At 34.5% G+C, this 22605-nt stretch overlaps 1 protein-coding gene across 1 annotated transcript in view; it reads right to left on the bottom strand.

Moving 5' to 3' along the window:
- Positions 1 to 22605, bottom strand: part of GALR1 (galanin receptor 1) — a 41764-nt gene that overhangs the window by 9166 nt on the left and 9993 nt on the right. Inside the window, exon 2 of the mRNA XM_069094933.1 lies at positions 10383 to 10448. Coding sequence (XP_068951034.1) covers positions 10383 to 10448 — 66 coding nt within the window. The remainder of the gene's footprint in view (positions 1 to 10382; positions 10449 to 22605) is intronic.

The raw sequence follows: 22605 nt of genomic DNA, 5'->3' as shown, positions 1-22605 counted from the left end.
AGATAGATAGATAGATAGATAGATAGATAGATAGATAGATAGATAGATAGATAGATAGATAGATAGAGTCCTTTATCAATTCAATTATTTTACTTGCTTACAATGGATTTAGCCAAAAAGAAATAAACTAAGAATTATATTTTCCCAATATGTCAAAGAACATTTCTTTGCAAAATAAATGTTTCCCTCTAACTTATTCAATCCTACTCTTTGGGAAATTTTTTATATATCTTTCTACCAATCTTACAAAGAATTAAACTCATCAATTTATTGACAATTAGATTAGCAACAAGATCCAATTATAGTCACAAATATTTCAAAAGAGCATATTCTTTGCAAAGAGCATACTTCTTTGAGAAAACAAAGGTTTCTGGGGTGGTTTGGCAGTGGTAAGACTCATCAACAGGTGAACTCTCCCCATTCACCATCTCTTCACCCCTCCCATAACCCCTAGGCTTTCAGGTCCAATCAGGGCTGCCAATTAAGAAGGGTAACATAAGGGGAAGTTAGGTGGTGCAGTTAATAGAGGACCAGCCCTGGAGTCAGGAGGACCTGAGTTCAAATCCAGCCTCAGACACTTAACACAAAAACTTGCCATGTGACCTTGGGCAAGTCCCTTAACCCCAATTGCCCTCCCAAAAGCAAACAAACAAATAAATAAAAAAGAAGAGCAACATAATTTTTCATACTACTTAGATGAGATGGAAGTAAACAGCTCTAATACTTCCAGAAATATGGAGGACCACAATGCTCTATGATCTGCCCTGCTGCAGTATACTAAGATATTCTGGATCACACTATTTGCCTTTTCTCTATGCAAATCTCCAGGCACTATTGTCTGGCATAATAATATACCTTAAGGACTCCTGGGCCCTGCCATCCATCTGAATGCTGCATCATTATGATTTCTGGCCCTTTCCACCCTCCTTGTGTTTTATTTCTTTTATGTATTGTCTCCCCAAACTATTGCTTTCCTTTGGAGAAAGAACTATCTTTTTCTTTCTATTTGTATCCTCAGTGATTAGCATATAGTAAGTACTTAATAAATGTTTTTCCATTCATTGATTTATTCATTAAAGGGAATCTTTTAGCTTTTAACCTCTTTTAACTTCACATTTTTAAAATTTCACCAGAGACCTCAGAACCATGGACAAGACCCACACCTATGTCTATCAGTTACTCTGAAGTATGACTAGCCTCTGACTTATTACTAATGATTTATGTGATCCAGATAGACAATCCAAGAGCATTTTTGATATCACCATCATTTTATATGTGACACATCACCAAAGTGATATAGAACCTGCACATTCTGTTAAATACTCATAGCTAGAGATATTCTAGAGGTTGAAAAATTGCCCTTTCTGCTCATCTAAAAATTTTAGACATGACATTTTTTTTTACCAAAATGTGACTCAGATCATATAATCACTTTGTCTACTTAGTAGTTTCCACAGTTTCCTATGGTCTATGTGAAATAGCCCTGAGAGAAACTTGTACTATATTAAACTCAGCATTCACAAAATTAATATATGTTAGCAGAGTGACATAGGTCATTGGAAAACACCAAATACTAACATTTTCTATTGTTCTCTAACAAACTTTGCTTCCAGGGTTTAAGAATCTAATGGTGCAAAGGAGAAATGTTAAGAAAATGGCAAATATGGAGAAATCATCAAATATGCTCTCTTTGACTCAGCTGACTGTCAAAAAAATCAGTAGCAAAGTCATCTGATACCATTGAATGCTTGTCCCTGACAGACATATTTTGCTCACAGAGATATATGATAAAAAGCAAGAAAATTCGAGCAACAATAGAAATGACTGTTTTCATCCAAGGTTTAGGTAATAGAAGACCTTATATAGATTTCTTTTAATTTATCAATGCTTCTTGGCTATCAGATTCAGGGAGAAAAAAAGACATTTACAATCCAACTAAGAGACTTCACAAACTAAGTTGATGACCTGGCCACTGTAATGCATTTTTTTTCTCCAATTAACAAACTGGTGCCTACTTGGTTCAATATTCATTAAGCATCTACTACATTTTGTTCCTGGAAAAGACTAATTCTTATCTCAAACCTAAGAAATAAGTGGAAGTTCACACAAAAGCTACCACACATAGTCTCTCCAAAAGATACTTCACTCAATCCTAATGGTAACCTCTAATTATGATCTGTTTTCCATAGAAATTGATGGGAAAATTTACCATCTGTCTTCCTGTGCTTTTTTCTCCTTTGAAATATCAGAATGTGACTTAGAAAGCTTGCTTCCAGTAGAGAAGGAGCTTGTTTTCTTTGATGATTTTTTTTACTACTTCTTACAGGGGTTTTTTGGACCGTATTAGTGCCATGGTTATACCTGTTATGTTTGCTCCTCACTTACGCCATTTTTTCCATTCAGTGTATTAGAGAAAATCATTTGATGGAGGAAAATGCTGATATGGGAACTGCATTAAATCTCTACATGGATTCTTATTAAACTTGGTAGTGGATTCTTTCTAACCTTGTCTCTTTTCTCCCTTTTATTTCTTTACCGTGAATGTCTGATGCATTAAATTCTATTACTTTTCTTCTTTGGGCATGAGCTTTTTTCAAGACATGTGAAGAATATAATTCTCCTTCAAAAAAATGTTGCTAGCAAAATATCTGATGGAACTTTGCTCAAAAGATAAGCAGATATTCAAAGATCTATCTGCCAGATGGGAACAATGAAATTTTTCTGGAATAATTTATCAAGTAACTTGGACCAAAAGAATTGATGACTGTTCTTTCATACAAAACTTGGAAGGACTTTAAGAAACCATCTTGTCTATACCTAGCCATACTTTCTTGCTTCAACAAAAGCTCATTTCCTTTTATTTGGTCCTTCAGGATGTTGTAAAATTGTCAATCATTCTCTTCCTCAGGATAAGCCCAATTTTCCATCTTCTGGAGCACATAGTAGGATATTATAAAGAAAAATTGAATTTTTCATGGATTATAATTATTATTATGATTATTTTTCAAACATTATGTTTGGAGCAGAGGAAAGGGCAAGCACATTATGTTTACACAAAGTCTATAAGCCAATTTCAAAGTATTGCAATGAGAAAAAAAAGTTAGGAATAAACTCAGTTCATGATTCAGTCTGTTTAAACTGTGCTTTTTCATAGCAGAAGGAAGAAAGATAAGGTCAGAAGGGAAAATGAAGTTCAAAATAGCTAGAAGAACTGACATATCCATTCATGATGTCCCTGAGACCAAAAGTAGAGTGCTTGCTTACCTTATATTCATATAAGGCTCAAACTCCTTCTTCAGCATAAAAATCAAACAGCTACTGTGCCTATCCAGGTACAATTCAGGATCACAGTATTATAGAATTAGAGTTAGAAGAGAGCTCAGAGGCCACCTAACCCAAATGCATCATTTTAAAATGAAGAAACTTGGGACCACAGAGACTAAATGATTTGTCTAAGGTCACAGAGGTAATAATCATCATAGATGGCATTTGAATTCATGTCTTTTGACTATAGCCAGAGTCAGTGAAGCCTAATTCCCCCAGAGCCAACCATAAGGGTGGTGATGAAGTGGAAGTACATGTTTTCTTGCATGACTTTTACATGATTGAGTGTGTTTCATTAATGTTTTCTATGCTGGTAATAAACCCTGTACTTCTTTTATGAAGCATGTAGCTGTCTCTTTTTCTCAAAATCCTGGCCCCATCTGCTGAAACAGCTAAATATAAGTACAGTCTGTCAATCAATAAGCACTCATTAAAAGCCTAATATGTCCAGCCACAGACACTCTTCAAGCACATTACAGCCTCATGTGTCATACATATTACACTTCAAAGCCTCTTAATTGTCAAGAGAAGTGTAAATATGATGTTACAAGAAAAAACTCAAGGGAAGTCAGGCATATAAAACTAGCAACTTAATTCCTTTAAAAATTATCAGTGAGCTTAAAGAGAGTACTTTCAGTGGAATTACAGGAAAGAAAATGAGACTGGAGTAGGTTGAGGAATGAATAGCTGGTGAGAGAGAAAAGACAAGTAGAATAGACTACTCTTATTTGAAACTTAGCAATAATACCAGCTAGGACTTATCTAGCAACTGAAAAACATTTCTATAGCACCATATGATTTGCAAAGAGTTTTTAAAATATTCTCTCTTTTGATCCTCACAATTCTGGGAGATAGGTCTCATTATTATTCCTATTTGATAAATGAGGGCATACACAGGTTAAGTGACATACCCAGGGTCACACAGATGATAAGTGTACATGCATAGTTTTAAATTTAGGTCTTCTTGACTACAGACCCAGCATTCTGTTCACTGTTCCACCAAGCTGACATTATGAAGTTCTAGATAATAATGCTCATAGCTATCTTCCATCTCTCTTCATTTCTCTCAAAGCTCAGTTGCTATTTTCTGCTTAAGGCTTCTCACAATTCCTCCAGTTATTAGAAATGTCTCTCTTGAAATAACTTTGTATATACTTTGTATTTGCTTATATCATCTATGCATGTTACATGCCACAATAAGAATGCCAATTCCTTGAGATCTGTACTGGGGATTTTTTAAATTTTTTTTTGTTTTTTTCTTTAACTTCCTGGTACCTAGTACAGTACATGTAGTAAATATTTAATATGTTTAATTTACTTTGAATTGTATCAAATATGAACATGAGAACTTTTCACCTCTCTCTGGTAGCCACTGGAATTATTCTTACATTCCTCCTCTCTTCTCCTTCACTCTGTCATACGTATAGATCTTGCTGCTGCCAAGGGTTATTTCCTTAATTCTATCTCTATTTCCGAAGTCATACAAATGCTAGTTTAGGGACAGGATCTTGAAGGTATGATCATTAGTGGTAGCTAGAAGGGGAAGGGGAAAGGATATGCTTTTATGTAGCACCTACCACATGACAAGCACTATGCTAATCACTTTACAAATATCTAATTTAATCTTCACAACAAACCTATGAAGTAGGTGCTGTTATTACCCCCCAATACAACTTCTTAAATTGAATACCCAGAACACTCATTGAGATTGGATGTCCCATTAAAATATAAACTGATCTTTTAATTTTAATTTATGTGCTAATTGGGTCACCCATAAATTCATATTATCTAACTGCTACTTGGCCCTTGCCATTGAAAAACAATTCAATTATTTACACAAGCATTTTCAAAATCTCTCAATTCTTCATTTTCATCAGTTCTGATGATAAAATAATAATCCTTTTCATATAACATAGTTTGACCAGGCATTTCCATTAGACGAGTATCTGTATTTTTATAGTTCTTTGTTAACACAAAAAGTTCTACTAGAAATATTTGTGCATGTGATTCCTTTCCCTTGATTTTCACTCTTTGAAATATGTATATACATGTATGTATGTATGTATGTATGTATGTATGTATGTGAGATAGAGAGGTATTACCAGCATAGAATTCTATATCATTTAGTGGCATTTGGGCTACAATTCCAAAATATTTTCCATACTGGTTGAACTAATTGTTGTTCTTTTTCTAAAATTTTGTTTATGTGCTTATTTTCATATTATAAAGATTTACAGATCATCCCTCAACTATGTAAGAGATCTCTTGAAAAAAAGTAAGACAATTAAATAAAACTAAACATATAATGACTCCATTTGAAAGTGCATGCAACATCTCACCTCTGTAGCAACCTAATCTCCCTGTTATTTTTTAAACTAAAAGAAGTCTTATCTTTCACCCCACTGACAAAGGAGAAAAGAGAAACAAATTCTTTGTAACATATATGTGTGTGTGTATACATATATATAGTGAAGCAAATTTCTCACATCTCTTTGAGCAGGTGTACTGTATGTTCAGTCATCTGGAATCATGAATTAGTCATTGTATTGATCACAGTTCTTGCAACCATCACAGTTGTTTTGCCTTATAGTGTTGTTGCACTCTCCATTCCAATCCATCATCCACTCAACTGTCAGAAAATGCAGGCTTGATGATGTCATGCCTACCTCTATTTAATAAACTCCAATTTCTTCCTATCACCTCCAGGATGAAACATAAAATCTCCTGTAACTCAAAGTCCTTAATAACTGGGCCCCCTCCTATATTTACAATATTCTTATACTTGATTTACTCCCTGTACTCTTTGATCCAAGGACTCCAGCCTCCTCCTGTTTCTTAAACAAGATATTCTGTTTCCCAGCTCCACACATTTTCACAGGCTGTCCCTTACACATGGAAATCTGTCCTTCCTCATTTCTTCTTCACATTCCTCAAGTGCCAGCTAAAATCTTACTTTGTACAAGAAGTCTTCTCAGATTCTTCTTAATGCTGCCTTCCCTGTGTTGATTATCTCCTCTATCTTGTATATAGTCCATTTGTACATAGTAGTTTGAACGCTTTCTAACCCATTAAACTGTGAGCTTCTTGAAAGCAGGGACTCTTCTGCATTTATGTTGTATCCCTATAACTTAGCATACTGTCTACTATATAGTAGATGCTTAGTAAGTGATTGTTGACTTACCTATACTATAAGTTGCAACTTCTTGCTCTAAACCTAATTTCTGACAGACCATTTATTTCCTAGTTCTCTCAGATTTTATAAAACATGTAGGTCTCACCATAGAGTTGCTGTATGTAGATTTATCAACCACTACAATATTATACTTGATTGTCTCATTCTAATTCTCATTGAGACCTCTCAGTGCTATTGTCTCATTTACTGTTGACCATTTTTAATTTATATTTCCTAGTTCAAAGATCCTTCTTGGGAGAGGAAACAGAAATAAAATTAGAGTTGAATAGTTCTACTTTCTCTTAAGTGTGAGTTATCAGTTATCATCTTCCTATCCTCCCAAAGCATCAGTCTTATTCTTTCTTTAAAATTCCTCTTGCTTTCAACATAGCTTAAAAAGGTATTTCCCTTGTTCTTTACATTTATTACTAGTTTCAATTTCTTCTGAACTTTATCTTTCATTATATTTCTAGGACCATGTAATTCATTTTTTATTCAACCTCAGTTCATAGTCCTTGTTTCTATATTTGACACCAGGGATTCAACCACCTGGGAATATATCTATCCCCCAGAGGATATAAAAATCTTGGCTATGAAATATAGAGACTATTTGGTAAATCAACTTAAAGTTCTATTAAAACATTCTAAAAGTAAAAGTTGGTGGAAATATGGTTATATAATTAATAAAATTATTAACATTATCAAAATTATTAATCCCATTACTTTATCATGTATATGCATAGTGAAGCCTAGATGTATTTTCTTTCATGCTGAATAGCTGGTACAGAAAGGTTTATAGAAGCCAAAACTGTATTATTTTTCTAAGTGGTCTTTTTTAATATTTAAGTTGGCTGATGAATTCTTTCTATATCTAAATTCATTACTTCAGTCAGTCATTTCATTTTTTCCTCATTAGAATCATGTATTATTATGTTGCTAGCATTTCATCATTGAATACTTCCCTCACCTCTTATGATAACAATTCTGTAGAATTTTATACCCAATGAATCCTATCCTTTCTCTAAACTCTCTGAAATCTGCATTTTCAAAATTATAATGCATGTGACACTACACCCAAATTTCTCCTTTTTATGTCTTGAATGTGAAGATGCTAGAATGCTTTTTTTCTAAGATATATTCTCTCCAAGTCTGATGCATTCCTCAAATTACTGTTGAGTTTCTATAACCATTTATTGGATATGACCCTGAATCCCTGTGTATACTCATCTGCCAGTAATGTTTTACTAATGAAATATCTAAAGAGTATCCATTTAAGCTCTTAAGCTTGGAGCATGCCTCATGAATTTTCTAGTTGGCTTCCAGTAGGAAAACTTCTGCACAAATCAGGATCCAAAAAGATTTAGAGGAGCTTCAGCAACAGTAGGCCCAAATTAACAATATGAAATTTAACAGGAATAAAATGTAACATCTTCCACTTGGGGGTTAAATGTCACCTACAAAGGAATAAAAGGCTATGAAATATCTGTTTCTTCAAAGTGATTTTTTGGGGGAGGGGAAAGGTAAGGCAACTGGTGTTAAGTGACTTGCCCAAGGTCACACAGCTAGTTTTGTGTGTGCACATGTATGTGTTCATGTGTGTGTTTGTGTATGTTTTAAATGTCTGAGGCCAGATTTGAACTCAAGTCCTCTTGACTCCAGGGCTGGTGCTCTATTCACTGTGCCACCTAGCCACTCCAAAAGTGACTTTTAAAAGTGTTTTTTAAAAAAGGATAATTTACTGATTGAAAACTCATTATGAATCAAAAAAACAATGCAATCTTGGACTGTATTAACAGAAACACAACATTCAGAATAAAAGAGATAATATTGTGAACAGACAAAACTATGCAGGGAATATCACATTCAATGCTAGTAACTGTATTTTCAGAGATGTATCCAAAAAAAGTGACAAGTCCAGGTCAAGAGATTGGACATTATGTCCCAGAAAGGATACTTGAAGGGCTAAAGGATATTTGAATTATCCAGCAATCTGGAAGCAAATTTCCATTTAATCAAAGGAAGAACTTTCTAAAAATAGGAATTGTTTAAAAATATAATAGTTGACAAGGATGGAAAAAATAAGAATAATCAATTTTTAAGGGACAGTAGAGAAGCAAAAATATTAACACCTTGATGTATGACTTGTGAATTGATCCAACCATTTTGGAAACTCATTTGAAATCATCTTAAGTAAGTAAAATGTATAGCTATATACCCTTTAACCCAGAATCCCCAGTGCTTAGCAAATGCCCCTAGGAGGTCAAAGATACAAAGGTAAAAAAGTTTGTAACTACTTTTCAAAGTTAAAAATGGAAACAAAATACATAGTTATCTATTGGGGGAATGGCTAAACAAATTATAGTACAAGAATGTTATGGAATATTGATGTGTCATTAAAATATATATAAAGAACAAAGGGAAGAATATGAAGACATATGAACTGATACAAAATGAAGCAAGCATAACAAGGAAAACAAAATGCACTGATTAGACTAATATGAATAGAAAGAAAAACAAAAATTTAAACTAATACTCATGTAACTATAATAACCAATCTTGATCTTGAAGAAAAAATATAAGAATGTACTTCCTTCTCATTTGTGAAGAGATGGGAATTATGAATAAGGAAACTAATATATATATATATATATAAAATCTAACTGATTAATGTGTTATTTTTGCTGAGATGCATTTTTTATTCTTTATTATAAGGAGCAAACTTCTAGATGGAGGAAAAATCAGTTATCTCTTGAACCAAATAGGATATGAAAAACAATTTTTTTTTAAATAGGATGGGACACAATTGATGTAATAAGTTCAGCATCACGAAATATATTACAATAGAGGTTTCATCCATGTGAGATACTATGTGGTATCAGAATTTTCTACATTCATTATCAAGTTAAAGTATTTGTAATTTCTAGCATTCCTGCCAACCCTGAGATGCTCTGGTTCTATGAATTGTTCTTTCATATTACTATTTTGTTTAAAGATAATTTTCTGTAGCACAGTCCTCTTTCTCCCAACTAATGAAACCTTTTACCTAAAATATTCAGTTTGAAAAAATAGAATAGAAAATCTTTAAGAAACTATGACTACTCTTACAGGTAAAATAATTAGAAATGTCTCCCTCCATCACCATGGTTATACTGCCTGAAGTCCTGGTTATTCTGTGCCAAATAGAAATCAGATAAATACTGTCAAAACAAGAGTCAAGATAATTTAGTTCCAGAGAATGCAGTGTTTCTTGAAAATATAAAAACTTGAAAAATAAATAAAAATTGGACAGGTGCATGTTTTAACATTAATCAAAGGAGACTTGTTTAGACTAGAATTCATTTATCAGGAAAGACAATAGCAAGGAGATAATTTTGCCCCAACTCTTTATACACCTTTCCATATTCTCTTCTCTGACCATGCACAAATATGAGACTGCAAAAATCAAAGGACAGCATGAAATCTTTTTTACAGAGAGGTGAGGGCATCACAGTATTCACAAAACTCACATCCAACTGAATAAAGCAATGCTTTTCTGGAAGAGTTTGGAACAGGACAGTGAGTGTACTGTAGAAGGGAGAGAGTTTATCATAAGTTTGTTCCTCTATATTCTGATTCTAATTACCCCTATCCACTTCTTCTTTTAAGGGCCAATATCTTTTTTAAAAAAATACATTAATCTCCCCCAGGATTAATTCTATTATAAACATTTATTTGTGTTTTCTTTCCCTTTATGTTAACGCACTGCCCCAATGTCTAATGGAAATATGTTAAAAGTTTGTGTTAGGATATCAAATGCTTGGAATTAAGAATAAATATACTCTAAGATTTGAAGTCAAAATGAAAAGGATGCTTAGGGATGAAACATTGTAGATATGTGCAACTTCACCTTTTTCTTTGATGCTTCTGACTTCTTTGACATATTTTTCAGTTTTTTATGTAAATGGTAAAGGACCTGAAAAAAAAGCATAGAATAATTTGTATTGCTTGAGTGAAGCCTTTTATACCTACCTTATTGCCTATAATTCAAAGATCATCATTAACAATTTTAAATGAAAAAGTTAACAATATCAAAGGAATCAATGAAAATAAAATGTAAAGGAAGGTGACCTAGTAATACCAAATAACAAACTGTAGTACAAAGTGGTAATCATCAAAACAATCTGGCTCTGGAGAAGAAATAGAGTGGTGTATCAGCAGAATAAGTCCACAATACATTGTAGTAAATGACTACAGTAATTTAGCATTTGATAAACCCAAAGACATAAGCTTTTGGGACAAGAACTCTTTATTTGACAAAAACTGCTGGAAACACTGGAAAACAGTATAGCAGAAACTAGACATAGACCAACATCTCACACAATATACCATATACATAAAAGGTAATACCATAAGCAAATTAGGGAAGCATAAAATAGTTTAACTGTCAGATATATGGATAAGGGCAAAATTTAAGAAGAGATAAAGAGCATTACAAATGCAAAATGGATAATTTTGATTGTATTAAATTAAAAAGGGTTTTCACAAACAAAATTGACACAACCAAGATCAGAAAAAAAGCAAAATACTAGAGGGAAAAATTTTATAGCAAGTATCTGTGATAAAGGCCTCATTTCTCAAATATATAAAGAACTGAGTCAAATTTATAAGAATACAAGTCATTTCCCAATTGATAAATAATCAAAGGATATGAACAGGCATTTTATCAAAGCTCTCAACAATCATATAAAAGTGCTCTAAATTACTATTGATTAGAGAAATGCAAATTAAAACAACTTGAGGTACCACCTTAAACCTATCAGATTGGCTAATATGACAGAAAAATAAAATTACATATGCTGGAGAGGATGTAGGGAAATTGGGACACTAATGCATTGTAGGCAGAGTTGTGAATTCATCCAACCATTCTGAAAAGCAATTTGGAACTATATCCAAAGAACTGTAAAACTATGCACACTCTTTGGCCTAGTAATACCACTGCTAGATCTATATCCCAAAGATTTTTTTTAAGGGAAAAGGATCTGCCTGTACAAAAACATTTGCAGCAGCTCTTTTTGTAACTAAGAAACGGGAATTGGGGGAATGCCCATCAATTGGGAAATGGCTGAACAAGTTGTGTTATATGAATATGATGGAATACTATTGTGCTATAAGAAATGACGAGCAGGATGATTTCAGGAAAACCTGGAAAGTATGTAAACTGATGCAGAGTAAAGTGAGCAGAACCAGGAGAACATTGTACACAGTACCAGCAATATTATACAATGAACAACTAGGTATAACAACTATTGTTAGCAATATAACAATCAAAGATAATCTCAAAAGATTCATGATGAAAAATGTTATCCACCTCCAGAGAAAAAACTGGAGTCTGAATGCAGCTGAAAGCATAATATTTTTCTTTTCTTTCCTTCTTTCTTTCTTTTTTGGTTCAAATGTTTCCTCCATAAAATGACTAATATGGAAATATGTTTTATATGATTATACATGTATAACCTACATCAGATTGCTTACTATCTCAGGGAAGGGGGAAAGGAGGGAGGCAGAGAGAGAATACAGAACTCAATTTTTTTTTAAGTTACAAATTGTTTTTACATGTGCCTGAGGAGAAAAATAAAATATTATAAAAATTTGAAATTTTAGTTTCAAATTCATTAATTTTAAATACTTATTATACAGGAAAAAATTTGGTTTGTTGTAATTCTTGGGCATTGGAATAATTCTCATATACACCATTATTTTTCAAGAATTAAAGATTACATTGCCCAGGAAAGTGTTATACATGTATAAAAATGTGTCTAAAAAAATTAATGTCCACATGTAATCCCTGTCATTTATTTAGCATTATATAAAGTGTTTCATGCATATTATCTCCTTATACCTTCCCAGGAAGTAGGCAGTTATACTCTTCCCTTTACAGAGAATTAAATTAAAATAAGAGATTAAGTGACTTGCACAGGATCACACAGCAAATTAGTATCACAACTGCTTTGTTATTCTTATTCAACAGTTTCAATTGTGTCCAAATCCTTGTGATCTCATTTGGGATTTCCTTGGCAAAGATATTGGAGTGATTTGCCATTTCCTTTTCCAGTTCACTTTTACAGATGATGAAAGTGAGGCAAACAGGATTAAGTGACTTGCCCAGGGTCACACAGCTATGAAGTGCCTAAAGCCAGATTTGAATTCAGAAAGATGAGTCTTCCTGACTCCAGGCCCAGAATTCTATCCACTGCCCATGTTACAATATTTCTGCTCAAAAAAAAGTCATGTTTTTTTTTAAAGGGTACATACTATTAGATTTTATTTTACTGTTTGAAAGTTGTCTCCAATTCAAAGAGTAATCATCATCTTGAATTACATCATTGTTTTAACTTTTCTACAAAGAAGATGTTATTGGCTACATAGTTCATGGTCTTTTGGACATGTTCTAAGCAATGCATTTATTAATACTGTCACTTCACTCTGGCAAAATTCATGACCAATAAATCATGTACTTAGTTTGTCAGACATTTCTTGTATTAACCAGTGATCGGGTGCATCAGTAGTTCAGTCTATTTTCACTTAGAATATGATTGTTCACTTAAATTAAAAGATTTACACTAAACTTGGGTGTTTTCTGTATATCCATTCCCAAGTTTGTAATTCTTCCACTTTTCTGTTTATCCCTGGGAATATTGTCTCATCTGTTGAACTTATTAGGATAATGTTTCTATCAATTTGATGGTAATCAGCATACTCTGATGTAATAGATTCCATCAATATCTCACAAGTTAAAGTGTCATCATTTTCCAAAAGATTTTTCACCAAGGAAAGTATACCAGGAGCAGCACTACTCTTAATCCCCATGTAAGGACTCTTGTCTGGACACCATGTCTGGAGTATTTTAGTCATTTAATAAATTCTTGCCAGTTGATTGATCTATATTCTATAGTTGCATGCTAGGTTTGTCTATCATTAATTAATTATTGTTTTCTTGGCATTCCACAATAATACTACTAAATTGCTGATATTGTGCTTCCCTGTTTCTTCTGTGCACTTTTCTTATGACTATCCTATAGCAAGTCACCATACAGCATATTACTGTACATTTTGATGCTAGTTGTTTTCTGCACATGTTCTTCCTATTTGGAAGTATATTTTAAGAAATTGCACTGGGGTGGATAAGTGGCACAGTGAATAGAGCACCAGCCCTGAAGTCAGGAGGACCTGAGTTGAAATCCAGCCTCAGACGCTTAACACTTACTAGCCATGTGACCTTGGACAAGTTGCGTAGCCCCAATTGCCCTGCATTCCCCCCCACCAAAAAAAAATTAAAAAGAAAAAAATTGCACTTAGAATGATAGATAGATAGACAGACAGATAGATAGAGTTAGACAAAATTATCTTAGGGTATCATCTACTTGAACTTCTAACAAAAGGAAAAAGTCCTCTATAAAATATCTCTGACAGGTGATTATCTAGTCTCTGATTAAATACTTTGCGTAGGAGTGAGCTCACTGCCTTACAAGTTAGCTTACTCCATCTTGGGACAGTTTGAATGATTAAAAATTTAATTCCTTCCACCAAGCTAAAATTTGCCTCCATATAACCTCCAATCATCAGTGCAAACTCCTTTCTGTAGTCAAACATAAATCTAATCGCCACTTCTTGGCTCATGAATAAAATCTGTTCTGGGAAGTGTCATTGTTAATTGATGATATATTGCTGCCAATCTCAGTTAATTTCCTAGATTCTTAGAGTTAGAAGGTGTAATGGGAATGGGAATTTGAAGATCTTCCCTGCCCCTTAATAGACGTGGGGGGGGGGGGTGTTGAAGCTTCCCTGCTGTGAAAATAATCTCTGCCCCCTGATAGGCTGAATGCAGTCACATGGAGCAGGTGGTAGGAGGAATTTGCTGAGGAGAAGGAGAACCCACAGAGAAACTGGTAGAGAACAACACAGACAGAGCAAGCCTGACAGTTGGAGACAGTTGGGGACAGAAGAGCTTAGGCAAGGAAATAGAGAGTTTTGTGAGTAAATATTGATCTTGTATTCATTTGTGGGAAGACTAAAGGATGCTGTGGCTCTCAGCATTATCATGGCCTCTGGATGTCTTTGGTACTTCAGCTTACTGGTTTAGGGATTTGGTTTTCTGGTGTCTAAATAAATTCTTCAACTTTATCTTCTATCTGGAAAGTCTGGCATATTTTGTGATCGAACATCATGCAATAGTTATAGTCATGGTCTCTATTGTGATCATGGGTGCTGTAAATAGTGCATTGGTGCTACAGAAGGTTACCTCATCCCATCTCAAACCAAGTCATTAATCATTTCTACAAGAAAACTAAGAAGGGCTCATCTTGTACCCTCACCTCCAGTGAGGTATAACTCACCACTCCACTGAGGCAATCATTCTATTTCTATCTAGCTCTATTAGAATTACTGGGTTTGTTTTGTTTTGTTTTGTTTTTTAAGCTAAGCACAGGTTTACTTCTCCATAATTTCCATCCATCAGTCTCAGTTGTACCCTTTGGATTCAAGGACACATTTAACCACTTTTCTGCTTGATGACTTCTCCAATATTTGAGGACTACCGTCACATCACCCCTGTCTCACCTTCTTCAGATTGTGTCCCTAGTTTCTTCATCCACTCCTCATACAAAATGACTTGAAGTCCTTTCATCATTCTGCTCACCCTGTTCTGGATACATTCCACTCAAGCGTGTCCTGATCTATTAAGTTTCTAAAATGTGGCATCTAGAATTAGATGTACTCTACTAGGAGTGGTGTGATTGGGACAAGGAAGAGTGGAACCATCACCTCCTTTTCTCTGGATGCTGTGTTCTCTTCATGAAGGCTAATATCATATTAGCTCTTTTGGCTCCCACATTACACTGCTGACTCATATTAAGTTTGTTGTTCAAAAGAATCACTACATATTTTTCATATGAGATACTTTCATTTACTCACTCAATTTGTGACATTGTTAACTGAGTGATGTATTCTTTTTGCTATCAACATTTCCCTGATGCCCAGGAATATAATTCAGTTCCGTGTTGCATGTGAAAGTGTTTATCTATAGATATAATAATCTCCAAAATGAACCCTGTCTTATAATGAAGTTGGTGCTGCAAAAAATGATCTATCATTGCTTTTCAGTCCTCCAGCTAGGTAGAAGTCCAGAGGAAAATTATCAGGCTTCAGACAATATTTACATCCTACTGATTAAAATAATGGCATCAGGAGTCATTTATAATATCAATGTCCAACTTCTGTGTTTTACTCTTAACCACTGCAACAGGAAATTGATAGAATGAGACTGGACTGACTACATTCCTGTCACAAGGAATGGATTGGAAAAATACATTGGCTTTGAGATAAGAAATTATTCTCCAATAGAATCATTTTAAATTCTTTTGAGCAATGAATCTTCATCAATTTACAGGACCTGTCCTACCAAGTATAGTCACCTTGTTTGTGATATCTGCAGAATTCAGAATTGTCAGCCTGACCAAAAATGGCTCCCCCATAGACCTACTCCAAATTTATTTGGGTTATCATCTATAATAAGTTGTTATTAAAATGAAAACTGGATAGTGAATGAATTAGCAGCCATTATTAACCTGGCCTTACTGTATTAATTACCTAGAAAAGACTATCCAAGCTCATACCAATACTACCACAGCTGAGTAGGGAGAGAATATAGTGAATCCTGCCTATGACCACAACAATAGCTTAGCACAAAGCAGAGGCATGGAATTCAAAGAGATCATAAATGGCCAAAGTTTTATAGAAATATGTCATTAAAGTTTCATTTTCCTGTTTTTGTTTTTTTAATTTGCTAAATAAATAATTTGCTAAACTATTTTTTTAAATTTGATTTGCATGTGTATATTTATATTTAATTTGATTTATAAATAACTCACCAACCCATCCTCTGGTAAACCTATGCTAAGCCTGTCTCTTTCCATAAGAAGAGGTGAGGGATGCAGAGGGAAAGAAACAAGTATTTAAGTGCTTACTATGTCCCAGACATTGTACTAAGCACTTTCCAAATGTTATCTCATTTGGGGGTTTACCCCACCACCCCAAGTTCTGGTGATTGTAATAATAAGTGGCATAAGCCTGTCCCACCCTGACCCCTATGGGATTTATATCAGAGATAAAGGCCCAAAGGGAAAAAATAAAAACATAAAATAAAAGCCAATGAAGTAACAGGGACAAAAGAGAGAAATTCCAAATAGTGACATTACCAATTTCTAGAACACAGTATTACAGAAGAAATTAGTTTCATAGGAACCATGTTTTAAATGGGCTTATGGCATCATGCTAGAGGGGTTTCACAACTTTAGTGTGGGGATTTATTTGTAATATAATGAGGTAATTCTGAAATAGTAATCCAGGATTAGGGCACTTAAACAATTTTAGTGTCATGTACCTCATAGGCAGTCTAAAGGTGAAGCCTTTAGCCCTCTTCTCAGAACAATCTTTTTAAATAATTGAAGAAAATGCTAAATATCAGTTATAGATTAGTAAGAATAAAGATGTGGGGTTTTTTCCAATACAAGTTTAGCGATCAACCAAAATCTATCCATAGAATCTTTGGATTAGGAACCCCTGCTCTAGGACAATATATGCCTATACTTTTGATGGAATTGGAAAGTTCCATGAGTAGGGAGGGGCTAAAGAGGACAAACAAGGGTATTCTAGATAGCAATCAGGGAGAGTCACATGAGAACAATGAGCACTGTCTGGGGTAAAGTGATGCTGAGAAGATTGCAGAAAGTTTTTGTTGTTGCTGTTCAGTCATGTTTGACTCTTCTTACCCCATGGACCATAGTATGCCAGGCTCTTCTATCCTCCACTATTTCTTGAAGTCAGGACATGTTCACTCTTTCTATGACAATCTATCCATCTCATCTTCTGCTGTTCCCTTTCTTTTTACCTTCAATCTTTCCCAACATGAGTCTTTTCCAATGAGCCCTGTCTTCACATTATGTAACCAAAGTATTTAAGCTTCAGCTTCAGTATTTGACCTTCCAATGAAAGACCTGAATTAATTTCTTTAAGTATTAATTGATTTGATCTCCTTGTTGTCCAAGGAATTCCCAAAAGTCCTCTCCAGCACAATTTGAAGCAATGATTCTGGAGCACTAAGCTTGCCTTATAGTCTAACTCTCACAGATATATTTTGCTACTGAAAAAGCCATAACTTTGACTATACAGACCAGAAAATGGAAGATAACAAAGAACATAACATCTGGGGAGGAGAAAGCTATCTGAAGATCAGCAGTAAGATGAAACAACAGATCTTATTAAATAATTGGATTTTGTGTTGTGTCTGAGTCTTTTGTACTTACATCTTCTTTGCTTCTTTCTGCTTAATAAATTATCTCCACCACCACCACCCCATTCCACCCTCAGAGCCTACTTTCCAAAGTAGAAGAGGCAGAGTGTCTATAAATCAGTTGCAAGCTGAAAGGAGGTGACCATATTAAATTAGAAAACCAGGAGGATTCTGCAAAGATGACAGAATAGGTCACAAAATACCAAGCTCTCAAGATTTCCCCCACAAAAGAGTTAAGATAGGACCTTAGGGCAAACAAAGTATGGGTGGAGATAAATAAGAATAGGGGCACAACCAAGGTCTTCCTGCGACAGTTTGAAAAGATTGGAAAAAATTCCAGGATAAGGTTTGGGCCCTATGAAGATCAAACACCTCCAGGGTAGGTTCCCTTTAAACAATGAGTGGCAAGTCCTGGGGTTGGTTGGTTTGAGAATTTGCTTTGACCCCAGCCACAGGAAATTTTACCACTGGGATAGTGAGGGGAGCTGGGCATTTGATACTGGGAAAATTGAGGGAACCTCTGCTGATAAGGAATGTCAGACCCAGATGTGCTGCAAAGAGCAGTGGGGGTTAAGAAGGAACCAGCACACACCCAGTGAGTACAGAAGCAATGGGGCAGTCCTTGGCCACAATCACTTACAGGAGATTGGAGGTTTGGCTTTGGTTCCAGGCTAGAGGGGAGAATTAAAGATTGGGGCAAGAAGTACCATACCCCAGGACTAGAGGTTATTACAAAAATTAAACTATTACCACAAAAAATACACCAGCAAAGGAGAAAGAATCCAAACACAGAAAGCTATTATGGGAATAGAGATGACTGGGGTTCATCTTCAGAAGAGGATATTGAAGTAAAGAAATCCTCAAAGAGTAACATCAAATGATCACCTGCCTGAAAAAGAATTCATAGATCTTTAAAAAGACTTTAAAAAACAAATGACAGACATGGAGAAAAAACTTTTAAAAATTAAATAAAATTTTTAAAGCATAAGAATAATAAAAGAAAAACAAGAAGGTTACGAAAGGAAAATCAGCCAATTAGAAAAGGAGATCCAGAATCTTAAGGGGAAAAAAAGACACATTGAAAATTAAAATTGGGCAAAGTGAAGTCAGCAAAATTATAAGAGATCAAGAAATAATTAAACAAAATATGAATAATGAAAAAAATAGAAGAGAAAGTAAAATATCTTATAAGAACAAAACAGATTTGAAGAATAGATTAAGAAGAAAAAATATAAAAATAATCAAACTAACTGAAAGTTATGATCAAGAAAAGAATCTTGATACAATAATACAAGAAATAATTAAAGAAAATTGTCCTGAAGCATTAGGACAAGAGGGGGAAAGTAGAAATAGAAAAAATCCATGGATCACCACTTAAAAGAGATTCTATGAGGAAAACACATAGGAATAGCATAGTCATATTACAAAACCCCCAGCTCAAGGATAAAATATTAAAAGAAGATTAAAACATTTTAAATATGATGGTGCCACAATCAGAATCACACAAGAACTAGAAGCAGAGATATTAAAGGACCACAGGTCTTGGAGCACAATATATCAAAGAGCAAAATAACTGTGGCTACAGCTGAAAATATAATCCCCTGAAAAGTTGAATATTATTCGAATTTTTTTAAAAAATACACATTTGATAAACTCTCAGACTTCCAAGACATTGTTTAAGAAAATCCTCAATTTAATAGAAGATTCAACATACAGGAACCAAGAGAAATATAAGATACATACCAAAGACTGATTATAAGGGATTCATAAGGACAGACTGTTTAGTTTATATGTGTGTATGTATATGTATATATAATGTAAAATGTATGTCTATGATTCTTATTAATAATCGAACAGCTCCTAAGAAAGATTGTAGTAAACCTGAGTATGATATGAATTTAAAAAGTAAAACCATTTATGATATGAATTTAAAAAGTAAAACCATTTAAATTCATATGATATGAATTTTAAAAGTAAAACCATTTAGAGTAATAATTTTTTATAAATGAGGTGCAAAAGAAAGAATAGATACAGAGGAATGAGATGGAGGAGGAGAGCTAGTAGTTTTGTGTAATGGCAAGCAAAGTAGTACTTTGCTGCTTGTCTCAGCTATTCAAGTGCCGGTTGAGCCCTGCCTTTGATTGTGTCAAGTTTTTGTTGGAAACTATACATTTGTGCTGCGCTTAATAGGCCTAAGGGAGTTTGGAGACCTTTCCTGCCTAGGCCTAACATCATCACACGGAACCCACAGAGGGAGGAGCTTGCCAAAAGAGTGGAACGGGAAGGGTGGAACAAAAAGGAGCAGAGCAGAGAAAGGCTAGAACACAAGTGGGACCAAGCAGAACTGAGAGGGAGGATGCTTATGATGTTTGCACTCTGTAGCACTCTGTCTGTTGGTCTGTCTGACAAAAGCATCCTGTCTGTTGCTTTTAGGCAGAAGTCTTGAAAGAGGATTTTATTGCTATGACAGAAGCCCTGGGACTTTACTGTTTATTTGTGTTTGATTTCTCAGACAGAAGCCTTGTCTTTTGTGTTGTGTTACTTTGTCAGACAGAAAGTGAATTGAGATGATAGCACTGGCAATGTGTGTAAATATTGTTGTAGCTCTGTTAAGCTTAATGTGTGTAAATATTGTTGTAGCTCTGTTAAGCTTAATGTGTGTAAATATTGCTGTAGCTCTGTTAAGCTTTGTGTTCCTAGAAACAGAACTTTGAAGAGCTTGGAGTGGAGCAATAAACTGAGATATAGAACCAGAGCAGAGAACTGCTTGTGAATCCTATGAATCCAGGCAAGAACTGGAGCGGTCAAATAGTCTGTGGAAGAGGCAGTCCTGGGGTTTGGAAGTCAGCCTCAAGTTAAGATGAAAGATTATAATTGGGTACTCAGTATTGACTGATGATATTGTAACTTACTGTGACCTAGGGGTGGGTGGTGTTTGTTATTTCCTCTACCCCTTAAGGATGATTGGAAGCTAGCCTCAAGTGAAAATGAAAGAAGACTTTACTTGGACACTGTATTGACTGAGGAGATGTAACTTACTGAATGATATGTTTTGTTTAGGACTATGTGACCACCTTAGTAATGTCATGTTATATTTTTGTGAATTTTGGGCTTTATTTTATTGAATGTTTTGCTTTAGTTTATTGCTAAAGAAATAGAGACTTTGCTATACTATACAATTAGATCCTTAAAGTTATTCACAGAAGCAGTCTTCTGGAGAGCATCTTGTGATTGGATTTACATTCTAGTAACCTGCTTTCATCCCAATGGGTTTAAGGGGGAACAATACATATATATATTTAGAAGAGTATAAAAGTCCTCTAAATTCAGAAGAAATAAAATGGTAGGGGCATAGAGAAGGGAGGGATATTTAGAGGGGAGAATGAAGAAATAGGTAAAATAGGGGTATAGAAGGGTGTTTAGATTTATGGGAATGGGAAGATAGGGAGGGATCCTTGGAGAGCGTAGGCAAGTAATAGGGGGGGCAAGGTAGTAGTTAGAAGTAAAGTAGAGGAGGCAGGACAGATAGGAAACAAGAGATATGCACAAACATAAAAACAAAGATTAGGAGTAGAATATGCTTGGGGAATACGCTTGTCTATATATGTATGCATATGTGCATATATATATATATATATATATATATATATATATATAGCTATAGAAGAACATATCTAAATTTTATTGTAGCCTTTAAGGGGGAGGGGAGAAAAGAACCAAGAACCAAAAAAGTTCACAGAAGAGAACAAAAGAAAACTCAAAACTCACAAGGAATCAAAGAAAACATGAACAATTCTCAACACGAGTATTATTTATGATCTAGACTTTCTGGAAATGAAAATTTATTGTTACATATTTTGAACCCTCTCATGTTCTGCTATGCACACAATGGGCTTTTTTTCTTTCTTTGTATTTAAGTTCTAATATCTAAGCTTATAGATAATGTTTTGCTTCTTTTCTCTATTCTGTATTTGTGTTCTGGCATTTGAGTCTAAAATAAAATTTAAAAAATAAACCTGGATTCCTGCTTCCATCCCTGTTCCCCCAGCTGCAAGTATTACTCCCTCTAGTGTTAGCCTACCATGTACTTTGTGCTTATTATATATATAATCCCAATTTATGTCCTGATTTACAGTTTCTGTCCCATTCGATTCTAAGATCCTTAAAAGCAAAGGCTTTTTTTTTTTGCTTTTTCTTTGCATCCTCAGATTCAGTATGATGCCTGGCACATAATTAGTGCTTAAAATAGGCTTATTAATTGATTGGTAGGTTAAGGTGTTTGTGTCTTACTTATATTAAGCTCAAGTCCTGTTTCCTTGGTCTGCCCAATGATTAAGCCTCATTCTCTCAATCACCAGTACAGAGCACAGAGAATCCATGTACAGGAAAGCATGGAGGTATCCAGAGATAAGGCTCAAAATAAAATAAATTGGGTGCAATGTACTTGAGGCTTATGGAAGACATGATAAAAACTTAGTAATAATTATGAGTGGCATATTTGGATACTAAATCTATCTGAGTAGGATATATAAAAGTAGGGTAAAGGCTTAAAGAAGAACTGACTAAGAAGGTGGGAAGGTGGCAAGGCTTTTATGAAGATCCTTTTGCTTTCTCTCCCCTGAAAGGGATAGACCTCACCAAGTTGACCTCAGGTCTGATTTATAGCTATTGGTTAGTATGAGGACATATTATATTAATTAGCAACATAGATAGATAGATAGATAGATAGATAGATAGATAGATAGATAGATAGATAGATAGATAGATAGATAGATAGATAGAT

The sequence above is a fragment of the Petaurus breviceps genome, unplaced genomic scaffold, assembly GCF_028583685.1.
Source record: "Petaurus breviceps papuanus isolate PSGF00001 unplaced genomic scaffold, PetGlider_PUasm1.0 224, whole genome shotgun sequence".
NCBI lineage: Eukaryota > Metazoa > Chordata > Mammalia > Diprotodontia > Petauridae > Petaurus > Petaurus breviceps.
This window is presented reverse-complemented; position numbering and strand designations above follow the sequence as displayed.